Raw genomic sequence first — 11,420 nt, forward strand, 5'->3', positions numbered from 1 at the left:
CAAGCGGCGCCATCGTGTTGGAGGCAGACGGCCGCCGTAAAACAAGCGAGGAAGGAACATCGCCATCCGACAAGCATTGAGCTTCCTTTTTTGGCCAACGGCGACACGCAGACGTTCGTAAACGCCAAGTGGCAGCTTCGGCAAAAAAGAAAATCATGAACATGGCGAGAAGCGCGAGAACTATTGGTGGGATGTCTTGGAACAGACAAAATGCCACAAAATCCGCCATTTTGATCTTTTTTTTTTTTTTTTTAAATATGCTTCATCTTGTCAAATGTTTTACTTAAATAGCCAATATCTTGCAACATTCAACTTGGTGACACTTTTATTTTTTTATACAATTTTTAATAACAAAATCGCGACAAATTTTCATTTTTAAAAGGATTTAAAATGCAAAGTGTGATATTGCATAAAATCGGAAATGTATTTAATTTATTTTTATTAAAAAGTGCAGTATCATGAACCATTTGTTTTCTATTTTTTCTAAGTAAAAATAAAATCTTTTAACTGTTACAAATTTTAACTTTTTTTTTACCTCAACAAATATTTAAATGGAAAATTATTGTTTATATTTCTTGGTTTTTATAATTGTAACTAATTTGACAAACTTTCATTTCATACCAACAACAAAAAAGTAAGATCGTTTAATCTTAAACTTTGAACATTTTTTATTGGAAAAAAATTTGTGATATCGTTCAACATTTGAACCTTTCTCTTTTTCAGTCATTATTCCAAAACGATGAAGACGACAAAAATGAATGAAAACAAGCGCGACTCTTTTCGCCCGTGTTTGTTTTGAAAGTCATTTAAAGAAATGTAGAAAAAAATTAAAAAATAAATTAAATCACATCAGCTTGATGCAAGCAAACTTCAATGACGTCCTACATGATCAAACTAGCGGTGTTCTGGGTTTAGTGGCGAAGGTGAGGTACCCGGTGTGGGCGGGCATCTCGCGGGGCGGCGTGGTGGTCTTCAAGGTGGCGGCGGCGTGATTGGACGCAGGAATGGGCGGGACTTCCGAGACGGGCGCGGCGCCTGGCCCGAAGTCGGGCAGCGGCATGGAAACGGTGCGAACCTCGTGAACCCTCAGCAACACCTCCAAGGTGTTGACCTCCTCGAAGTTGTGAGCCAGCAGAGCCTCGCACGTCCGCTGCACCTGCTCCATACACGGCGAGAAGGAGCACACGCGACCTCCTGCCGGGAAAACGCACAACAACGCGTGGTGGACACCTTTAGCGTATCCATCCAAAGTTTGGTGGACGGGACCAACAAAACGGCCAGACAAATTCTTTGGTCAGTCGATTCGGCCCTTTTCAAAAATAATCAGAATTGGCTGGTGGCGAAAGTTAGCATCTTGAGCTAATCCGGCGTTGACCACTCAAACGCGAGCTGTACACCAAATCCCATATTTTTTTTTTGGCCTGGTGTTTATGTTCGGTGTAATTCCACAGTCGGCCACTGGATGGTAGCACACTATTGTGTGGGCAGCAAATTTGAAAGAAGAATGAATTTGAACGCCAACTCATTGTTTTGCTAAACATTGCTGAATGTCAAATCGTCTTCAATCCTCAAAAATTCCACAAAAAATGGTGGGGGAAAATTCAAATTAAAAACAGCCGGAGAAAAATACAATCTATAAAATGAGCAAATGAGAATCAGCGGGTGCCAAACCGCGAGTACGCAGGAGTCAACTATTTCCGTTTCTTGCAATGGAAGGGGGCGGCACGGTGAGAGACGGCATCGGGCGTGGGTTCGATTCCGGCTCCGGCCATCCTGTGTGGAGTTTGCATGTTCTCCCCGTGCCTGCGTGGGTTTCCTGCGGGTACTCCGGTTTCCTCCCACATTCCAAAAACATGCACGGCAGGCCGATTGAACACTCTAAATTGCCCCTAGGTATGAGTGTGAGTGCGGATGGTTGTTCGTCTACGTGTGCCCAGCAATTGGCTGGCAACCAGTTCAGGGTGTGACCCCGCCTACTGCCCGAAGATGGCTGGGATAGGCTCCAGCACCCCCCGCAACCCTAGAGAGGAGAAGCGCTACAGAAGATGGATGGATGCAATGGAAGGGTTGACTATTGATCAGCACCATCACCAATTCCGAACAATTTGCTGCAGTTGCGTTCGTGGCCTGCAGGGGGCGGCGAGATGGTGACGTCCGTGCTTCCCTTGGCTATCAGTGGCGCATTTCGCCCTGGGAGAGGTCCAGATAGCCAGGGAGCAAACGGGGTGAGGCGGCCATAAAGTGGACGGTCTCCGTGGCAACCGGGGCCAGCAAACAGGGAGGGGCGGTGGATGATTAAACAAGTCGAACGGACAACGAATGAACAGCACACTGGCCGCATTCTTGAAGGTCTTATTTGTTTTATGCACTTGCATCATGGAAAGGGGGAGGATTAAAAAACGGGGGGCCAGGAATCCCGGGTGGAGGGGGAGGGGGGCTGCTTTGGACGTCAAGGACCTGATGGAGAGCGGCTTTCTTATTCTAAACAAGGAAGTCGGGCGTCTCGCCAAAAACACGACAAGAATTACAAGCAAGCGGAAGGAATGAGAGAGTTAAGAGAAGAACTTTTATGCATCGGCAGCAAATTAAAACGTTCCATGAAAAGAAAGAAAGGAAGAAAGGAAGACGTGTGGTTGAAGTGAAAAAGGAAAAAGATTGATTTTGTTTGTAATCGGGGGAGGAGGAGGACGTGAACGCGGTCACGTGACCTCGCCGGCGCCGCATGGCCCTCTATGGACATGCAAAAGTTGCGCGTGCCAACGCAAAGAAGCACGTCCATAAAAGGGAGTCGCAGCGGAGAGCTGCGTGGCGTTCATCCTCATCTTTGCGTCGATGTTGAGCACAAGCGGATGCCAGGCACTTTTGCACGTTTTCACTAAAATGGTCTCGGATGTTTGGAGCAAAGAGCAAATGTTGGCTTTTGTTCAAGACAAAATTGTCTTCAACGCAAACGTGGTTTCCTTCAATGTTTGTTTTCTTGATGCCGTCGCTGATGTGAACTTTGCTGGCAACAAAACAATCCGCCATGTTAAGTTTGTTACAAGCTAAATTGCAAAACAAAAACAATTCTCATTTCCTGTCCGGTCTCAACCGAGCATCCTAATTTTTAACGTACATTGTGGAGCCGTTCGATGCTATTGCGCTTAATAATACAGAGCGCCTCGCCTGATAGTCTGAAAAATACGAACGTACACAAGGTTTGGTGACTACTGCAATTTCAACCCCCCCCCCCCAAAAAAAAAAACACGTCAGTTTCACCAACAACAAAATTTTACATCTTACAAAAACACAAGTTAAGTTCACCGAAGGCTGGAAATAAGCGACAATGTCAACAAAAGTGCACGTTATGATCAATTTGATGACGTTGAGGAAAACGGACGAAAGCCGTCGTCGGCGTTCGCGGAAACTACTAATTTTGCCAGTCGTCATTTGTCGCCGTCAGTCCGTCACCGTCATTCGAACCCCGTTTCCGTCAGTAAATTCCATCGGTCGTTGCGCCAGTCCAACAAAAACAATAAATAAATAAGACGTGGCAGTCCAACTGATGAAAAATACAATTTGACTTTCCGAATGAACCGAATGTGTCAGTTGATGTCATCGGCAGCCCGGAAGTCAACGCTAACTTGTTCCTTGTCCTCAGCTGGTTCTGCACGTCACACATTCAACGGACCTCTGCAACCTCAAACCGGGTCCCGGGCGACCTTTCGCCAACATTTCTTTGCCGACGTTTGCTTACCGTGCGCTTTGAGGGCGACCTTGGCGTGCGGCACCGCCTCCCACGGACTGGGGATGTCCAGGAAGACGGCGTCGGCCGCGCCCGTCACCCCGAAGCCGTCCTTGCACACGTCGGCGTTGGTGACGGTGACTAGGTGGTCCACGCGGTGCTCGGCAAATTCCTCCTTGGCCTTTTGGGCGCGTTGTTGGTGGAACTCCACCGTGTGAAGGTGGCCCGTCGGCGCGATGCTGCGCAAAATGGCGTGAGACAGAGACCCGCTGCCTGTTCCTGGAAGGGAATAGAAAAGAAAGAAAAAAAAACACTTAAATAATTAGTAAAAAGATAAAATGAAGGGAATTAAAAACAAATGGAAAAAAAAACGGTTTAACAATTATTAAAAAATAAAATAAAGGGAATTAATAAAAATTATTTTGCTCCATGACTCAAAAAAAAAAAGTAAAACTAGCAAAATTAAGAGTAGAATGAGTGAGATGACGGAAACTTGGTCGCCATGGAGACCAGCAGAGTCACCAAGGAAGCTTGAACGTCGGCTTGGTGGACGGGCGGTTTCTATGGCAACCGGCCTCAACGCGACTCAGCAAATTGATAGCTGACGGACGGCACAGGGCTAAGAGGCAGCATGTGCGTTTCCACCTCAAATCCATCGGCAACCAAACAAGACGACTTGAGCTGATGCCAGAGAGCACAATGACGTCCGCACACAACACGAACACAAGAACCGCGACGACGCACACACGCGGCCTTTTGCTGCCGTCAGGCAACAATTATTGAGAGAGGAAATTGCAAGAAACCAATTACGTCCAGAGCTGCGCACCTGACCCTTTTTTGCCGGTCAGTCGCAGTCCCAGACTCGTTACGGTTCCGACCTCGAGCCTCCGGCCTCATTCATAAAATGTGTCTGCCCGCGTGTGGGTGCGAAACACATCAGCGGTAGTTCGAAAAAGGTTTCTCACCGGACTCGCAGACGACGGATCCCGGCTTGAGCTCCAGCATGAGCGTGATGGTGGCGATGTCGGTGGTGTAAAGGATCTGCGTGCGGTGCGGCAGCGTGACGGTCCACAACTCGGGCGTGGGGTGCAGCACGTGCACCCAGCCGCCTTTGCTGCACGTCACCTTGGCGCCGTAGCGCTTTCCGATCAGGTCGGCCGAGTGGCGAATGGCCCCGTAGCGCGTCTGCGTCTGGGCGCCGTGCCGCACCTTCACCGGCATCATCGACTCGTGGCCCAGGTACACGATGGCCACGTCACCGTCGCGGATCTCCTCCGAGTACTCCGCAAAACTCATGACCCAATGCGCTGTCAAATAGATGGGGAAAAAAAACACATCAATTGTCATGAAAAACAAATTTAAGTGAATTAACACAAAATGTTATTGGATATTTACAAAAATGGGTATGTTACAAAAGTCTCCAACTTGTTTTTCACGTTCGCAAAACGTAATTCCAAGTTCACTAAAAACAAAATGGTCTTTGATGTATACAAAAACACTCATTAGGTTACTGACAATTAAATTGTCTACAACGTTAATGGCAAGAAATGGATGGAAAGACCATGAGCCGAACCTAAAAATAACTTTATTCTACTAGTTATCATTTTTAGTGCAAAATTAACGACTGTACTTTTTTTTTTACTTGCTAACTTGCCCCATATGATCAAACTGTCATAATGACGTCACTTGTGTTATGTCATAAAAGATAAGATTACACTACATTTGATCAAAACGTGCACACAATACACCACTTGTTAAAAACTAACAAACAAAAATTATTAAATAGTTGTAATATTCGAGCAGTTCAAGGCTAACGTTGGCTTCTTAAATGAGTCAAACAGAGAAGTCGATTACCAAAACACGTCCAAATCATGTTTGGACACGTTTGACAGTAAACACAAATCACCGACAACGATGAAAAAAAAACAATAAAAGGAAAGAGAGAGTTTTATGTTTTATGGGACAGAAAAACAGTCCAAAAAGTGAGCGAGCATGCGCAATGACTTCGGTGCAAACCACGTTAGCTTGCCTGGCTAATGCTAAATAATGGCAAATCAATCAACTTTGAGGACTAGACTTACCGCGTCAACTACGCTGCGAATTTGAGTTCGCACAAGGAGCACTTAATTGGAAAATGAACTTTTTTTGTCGGAAACATCCAAGGAAATAAGACGCGTCGACGAGAGTTGCTACACGTGCAGTTGCGTTCCCAGGAAGATAGGCGATATGACCGGAAGTGGATGCATTTCGTCGATCAATAAACTTCCTGGAGTGGACAATAGATTTAAAATGCCATCGCGCAGGTTATTTGTAGATCTACGTTGTCAAAGAGAAAGTGTAAAGATACAGATAAAGATGTCCTTTATTAGTCCCACAATGGGGAAATTTGAGGTGTTACAGCAGCAAAGATATAAATCACACAGAGTCGGCGGCGTAATGTAGCCGTTAATGTATAACATTAGCAGCAGACATTCATAAAAAGCATGCAAATATACACAGTATAAACGTATCTAAGTGGCTCAAGGACGGGATACGGATAAGGGGGCTGGCCACAAAAATACATATTTTGTCAAGTTTGGGGAAAGGCGAAAGGAAAAGAAGAAGAAGAAGCAAGTTTGTGTTTTTCTGATTTGACTGTATTAAAAAAAAGTAAATAAAGCTTCAGGTTAAAAGAAAATACACGTAAACACAATATATCAGTACTTTAAGAGAACAGTAATTTAAAACCTTGCTTGGATTAAATTTAGGATTAAATTTAGGACTATTTTTAACCAATGTTGTAAATTTTGATTAAATCTGTTTTGTTTTTATCGGACGCATAATGGATCTTTATGCGCGACGTTCTTTCCTGACAAAAAACTTTTGAAGATTTATTTTTTTTGGGTCAAAACAATCACTTCCACGGTTCAAAAATCCACCTGTCGCGGTATTTTATGACCACAATTCGGCATTAAAAACAGGCGAGGAGGAAGCGTCCAATCAGGGTCGCAAACGGGTGCGAGCATCGTCCAATGGGCGTCGAGCAGGGGGGTCTATAAATGATGATGTCAGTTGGCATCTTTCCATCGCCGCTGAGGAGAAGAGAGAGGGCAGCTTGTTGTTGGACCCATTTTCTGGCTTATTTTGCAGGAAAAATAGGGATCTTCGTATCCGTCCCGGCTAGTAGTTGTAGTAATCAGCCGCACCTCTGCAAACAAAAGGTAAGAAATTGCTTGTGTATGCATGCATTGTGCAAAAAAATAAATAAAAAAGTCTCCCTGAAATGAGGCGATTTCGTGATGGGACGACGCGCGTTGGCTTTGGTGCGCCTATTATCGGACACACAATGACTTGCATTGATTGACAGGTCAGCAGGCTAACGCCTGCAAGCCAATTTGCATTCTGACATCCTCGATTTCTGCCTGCCAGGAATTCCGATTATTGCTCATCCATGAATGGTGCACCTCGTGCAGCAGTGTTGTTTACGCGAGTGTAGTTTTAGTGCAAGAAAGGAAGCAGGAGCAGATTGGGTTCGATATGCACAACATTGCATGTGATGAAGATGTCGAGCGGGACATTGGACATCTTCAAGGTCTAGTAAAAAAATATAAACCGGTTCCCGAGGCATGTGGTTTATTTATTGGTATTAAAAATACCAAAATGAAAAAATACACCAAAAAAAAAACAACAAATGCAATCATGTGTATATTTTTAAAAAAGGACGAATTGCGAATTTAATGTTTAAAAAAAATAGCCAAGCAGGTCCCCTGGAACAAGACGACACAAATATTTTGGAACAAAAAGAAAAATGTAATAGTGAAACCATAAAGGTGCTTTTGTGGAATAAACGTATATACAACACAATACAATGTTATTTATATAGAGAATTTCACAAGTAAAAGTGTATGCGCATTTTCTTGAAAAAAAATAATAAATCGGGGGGAGAAAAACCCTCAAAGTTTTTGTGCTTGACGTACCTGATAGGAGGGGATAGTAAATTATGCTTAATGCTGTGTAAATTGGTCTTTAGGTTGTTTTTGTTTTTTTAACTTTGCTTTAAAAATCTGAAAACATTCGGCATATTTTCTCTATTATTGCACTGGCAAACACCTGTCTATTCACGAATCAGTATTTTGTGCCACCATTTTTATTGAACTCACTTAGGTGATGAGTATAAGTAGAAAAGATCTAAGAAATTTAAAAAAAACTAGTAGTACAAAACGACTATTTTTTTTTTCTCTAAAAGTAACCCATTTGCCGTTTTTGTGCTCAGTCTAGAGCAATTATAAGTTTCTTTGATTCCATCTAGCGGCACCATGGTGACGTATGTTGAAGCGAGTAGAGTTGCATTTAAGCGTCGGTGTTCCTTTGTTGCCATCTTGTGGCATCTCTAGGTAATTACAACCGATATTTCACGTCTGTGGGGCCTGAACAGCGATTTTTTTAATTTTTGTTTTAAAATGTGTTTATTGGAATGATTTCTTGCGTTCGGCGGGTCAGGGCACCGCCATGCCGTTCGGTAACACGCACAACGAGATGAAGCTGAACTACACGTCGGCGCAAGAGTACCCCGACCTGAGCCAGCACAACAACCACATGGCCAAGGTGCTGACGGCCGACATGTACGACAAACTGCGCGCCAGGAAGACGCCCAGCGGCTTCACCCTCGATGACGTCATCCAGACCGGCGTCGACAATCCGGGTGAGCACGCGAGAGCGCCGGCTAATGCGCGATTCTGTATCGTGACGTCACGTCAACGTCATTCTCACCGAATGTAGACTTTGACCTTTGACCTTAAACCCGGTGTGTGTTTCGCGCGTGCGATGATTGGTTTAGTCTTTGCAAGGTTGAATTAGTCACGTGACGTGTGTGGTTCTCTATTTGTGCGTGTGCGTGACATGTAACCTTGACGGTCGGCTGTTGTCATCCTAGTGAGCCTCATCCATTCAGGTGTGTGCGTGTGTGTGCGCGTGCGCGTGCAGGTCACCCGTTCATCATGACGGTGGGCTGCGTGGCGGGCGACGAGGAAACCTACGATGTCTTCAAGGAGCTCCTGGATCCCGTCATCCAGGACCGCCACGGGGGCTACAAACCTTCCGACAAGCACAAGACCGACCTCAACGCCGACCACCTGCAGGCAAGTCAAGCCAAATGCTGTCATTTGCCACATGATGGCGCTGCTTTTTCACATGTTTCTTTTTTTTTTCCCCCCTCTTCTTCAGGGTGGCGACGACTTGGACCCCAACTACGTGCTGAGCTCGCGCGTGCGAACGGGCCGAAGCATCCGCGGATTCTGTCTGCCGCCGCACTGCAGCCGCGGCGAACGCCGAGCCGTGGAGGAGCTCTCCATCCAAGGTAAAAATAGTTCTGCTGGTGCTGGGCGGCCTCTGGTGGCAGCAGATGGCATGACATCAGTCCAACTCGTCTTTTGGCGTTCTTGTTGTCTCTCATTTTGAGTTGTTGCAATTTAATCCGACGCACTCGCATCTTTTCAATCGAAAGTGTGATTCAATTCGGGGTCGGCCAACAATTTTTATGAATGAGACCTGACCGGGACAGGAATCGTAGCCCGAGCCCGAGGGCCAGGGACTGACGGGCAAAAAAGGGTCAGTGCCCAGCTGTGTTAAAGAGATTTAGGGTATTTTTAGTGCGGTCAAATTTGCCATGAAGAGTACGTGAGGGTTCGAGTGGCTGAGCCGTGGTGAGCAGTTTTCATCCCGCAGCTTTGGCGTCCCTGAGCGGCGACTTGAAGGGGAAGTACTACGCCCTGAAGAACATGACGGACGCCGAGCAGCAGCAACTGATCGACGACCACTTCCTGTTTGACAAGCCTATCTCGCCACTGCTGCTGGCGTCCGGGATGGCCCGGGACTGGCCCGACGCCAGGGGCATCTGGTGAGAAGACCGAAGTTCCTCTCTTGTGACGATCACACCTTGTGACCTTTTGACGATGTTGTTGAAGGCACAACGACAACAAGACCTTCCTGGTGTGGGTCAATGAGGAGGACCACCTGAGAGTCATCTCCATGCAGAAGGGCGGCAACATGAAGGAGGTCTTCCAGCGATTCTGCACCGGACTCACCAAGGTCAACTGGGACTTTGGATTCGCGTCATTCAATGGATGCCGCTTAGGCTGAAGACATTGAAATTTGCGTTCCAGATTGAAAGTTTGTTCAAGGATCGCGGCCACGCCTTCATGTGGAACGAGCACCTGGGCTACGTCCTGACGTGTCCGTCCAACTTGGGGACGGGCCTGCGCGCCGGCGTCCACGTCAAGTTGCCCAACATGAGCAAGCACGCAAAGTTCGAGGACGTCCTCAAGCGCCTCCGGCTGCAGAAGAGAGGAACCGGTTGGTGGCGCCGTACAGTAGCCGAGTTCTTCCTGCTCACGTTCAACTGGCAACGGAAAACTAACAATTGCACAATTTTTAATATTTAAAAAAAAAAAAAAAAAAAAATGAATTCACTCCGCTAGCACATTTTAGCCACTATGCATTTGTGAGCTTGAATTTTTATTTTTATTTTTTTTAGATAATGAAGTCATTTTTGATTGTCATGTGAAAATGGAAAGAACGAACAATCAAGAATGCAAGCATTTGTTTTAAATTTTCAATTGGAAAACGAAGACTCGCGCTCCAAAAATGCCACATTTTAAACATTTCACATTTTAAAATTACATTTTTTCCCCCGTTTGTAATTTTCATCTGAGCCTTGGAATTGAAACTTTTTTTTCCACTTAAAAAAAACGAGTCACCTTTTTTTTTTTCTTAAGGATTTCCAAGTATAATTTTTTTTTTCAATAGCTGTAAAATCTCCCAAAAAGCAAACTTGCCCCCTACTACCTCTCCTTCATTTTTCAAAATTTCAAATTTACGGCTTGGCTCAAAAATGTATACTTCGATTGGAGGAGTTATGTCTGAAACTCATTTTTTATGAAAATGTGTGAAAAGTTGGTCAGATTTCAAACCTATTTTTGAAAAAGTCCACAAGAATGAAGCAAACTTTTTGACTTGCAAAACGTTTTGCTGTGCTCTGCTGCGTTTCCACGTGATGCCGCGTACAGGTGGCGTGGACACGGCGGCGGTGGGCGGCGTCTTCGACATCTCCAACGCCGACCGTCTGGGTTTCTCGGAGGTGGAGCTGGTCCAGATGGTGGTGGACGGCGTCAGGCTGCTGGTGGACATGGAGAAGAAGCTGGAGAAAGGCCAGCCCATCGACGACCTCGTGCCGGCGCAAAAGTAGAATTGCGACCGTGGCGTGGGAACCTTGCGCAATCTTGAACCGCTTCCCTTCCACTGTCCCAGAATGCACTCTGCCCTCATGTCTATTTAAAAGATGGATCTGAAATTAAAAAAATGTTCCTCAAGAGAATTTGTCCTGCTTGGTTTTGTGAAATGCACTCTAAGAACAAAAACCTTGACATCAAATGCTTTTTTTTTTTTTTTTTTTTTTGCAGTAGCGCCACCTTGTCTTCACCCCAAGCATGACCCAATACTTTTGCTCAAGGCACTGCAATTTTTTTTTTCTTCTTGTAGAGGTTCCCAATCTTTTGTCCTTGTCCTGAACAGCCCAAATGGCTTCCGCACAGTTTGCCAATTTTTTAAATCTTCTCCCTTTGAAGCAAGATCTTTGCAGAACTTACATTTTCTTGACTTTTTGCAATGCTTTTGTACACATTTTAGGGATGTCAAGCTCCACATTTGCCATCATTTGAAA

At 45.4% G+C, this 11,420-nt stretch overlaps 2 protein-coding genes across 2 annotated transcripts; one reads left to right on the forward strand and one right to left on the reverse strand.

Annotated features, from left to right (window-relative positions):
- Positions 1-643: 643 nt before the first annotated feature.
- Positions 644-5,968, reverse strand: trmt61a (tRNA methyltransferase 61A). Its single transcript, XM_088309279.1, has 4 exons — positions 5,806-5,968; positions 4,690-5,031; positions 3,737-4,003; positions 644-1,194 (listed from the first exon to the last, which is right to left on the reverse strand). The coding sequence occupies exons 2-4, from the start codon at positions 5,018-5,020 to the stop codon at positions 890-892; spliced, it is 903 nt and encodes a 300-aa protein (XP_088165405.1). The 5' UTR covers positions 5,021-5,031; positions 5,806-5,968; the 3' UTR covers positions 644-889.
- A 790-nt stretch (positions 5,969-6,758) lies between these two features.
- ckba (creatine kinase, brain a) lies at positions 6,759-11,075 on the forward strand. The gene is made up of 8 exons (XM_088309267.1): positions 6,759-6,924; positions 8,204-8,405; positions 8,687-8,841; positions 8,927-9,059; positions 9,428-9,599; positions 9,667-9,790; positions 9,865-10,054; positions 10,768-11,075. Exons 1-8 carry the CDS (start codon positions 6,763-6,765, stop codon positions 10,944-10,946), a joined length of 1,317 nt encoding a protein of 438 aa, XP_088165393.1. The 5' UTR covers positions 6,759-6,762; the 3' UTR covers positions 10,947-11,075.
- Positions 11,076-11,420: the final 345 nt, after the last annotated feature.

The sequence above is a fragment of the Idiotropiscis lumnitzeri genome, chromosome 1, assembly GCF_059441095.1.
Source record: "Idiotropiscis lumnitzeri isolate Australia: NSW breed Sydney's pygmy pipehorse chromosome 1, RoL_Ilum_1.0, whole genome shotgun sequence".
NCBI classification, from domain to species: domain Eukaryota; kingdom Metazoa; phylum Chordata; class Actinopteri; order Syngnathiformes; family Syngnathidae; genus Idiotropiscis; species Idiotropiscis lumnitzeri.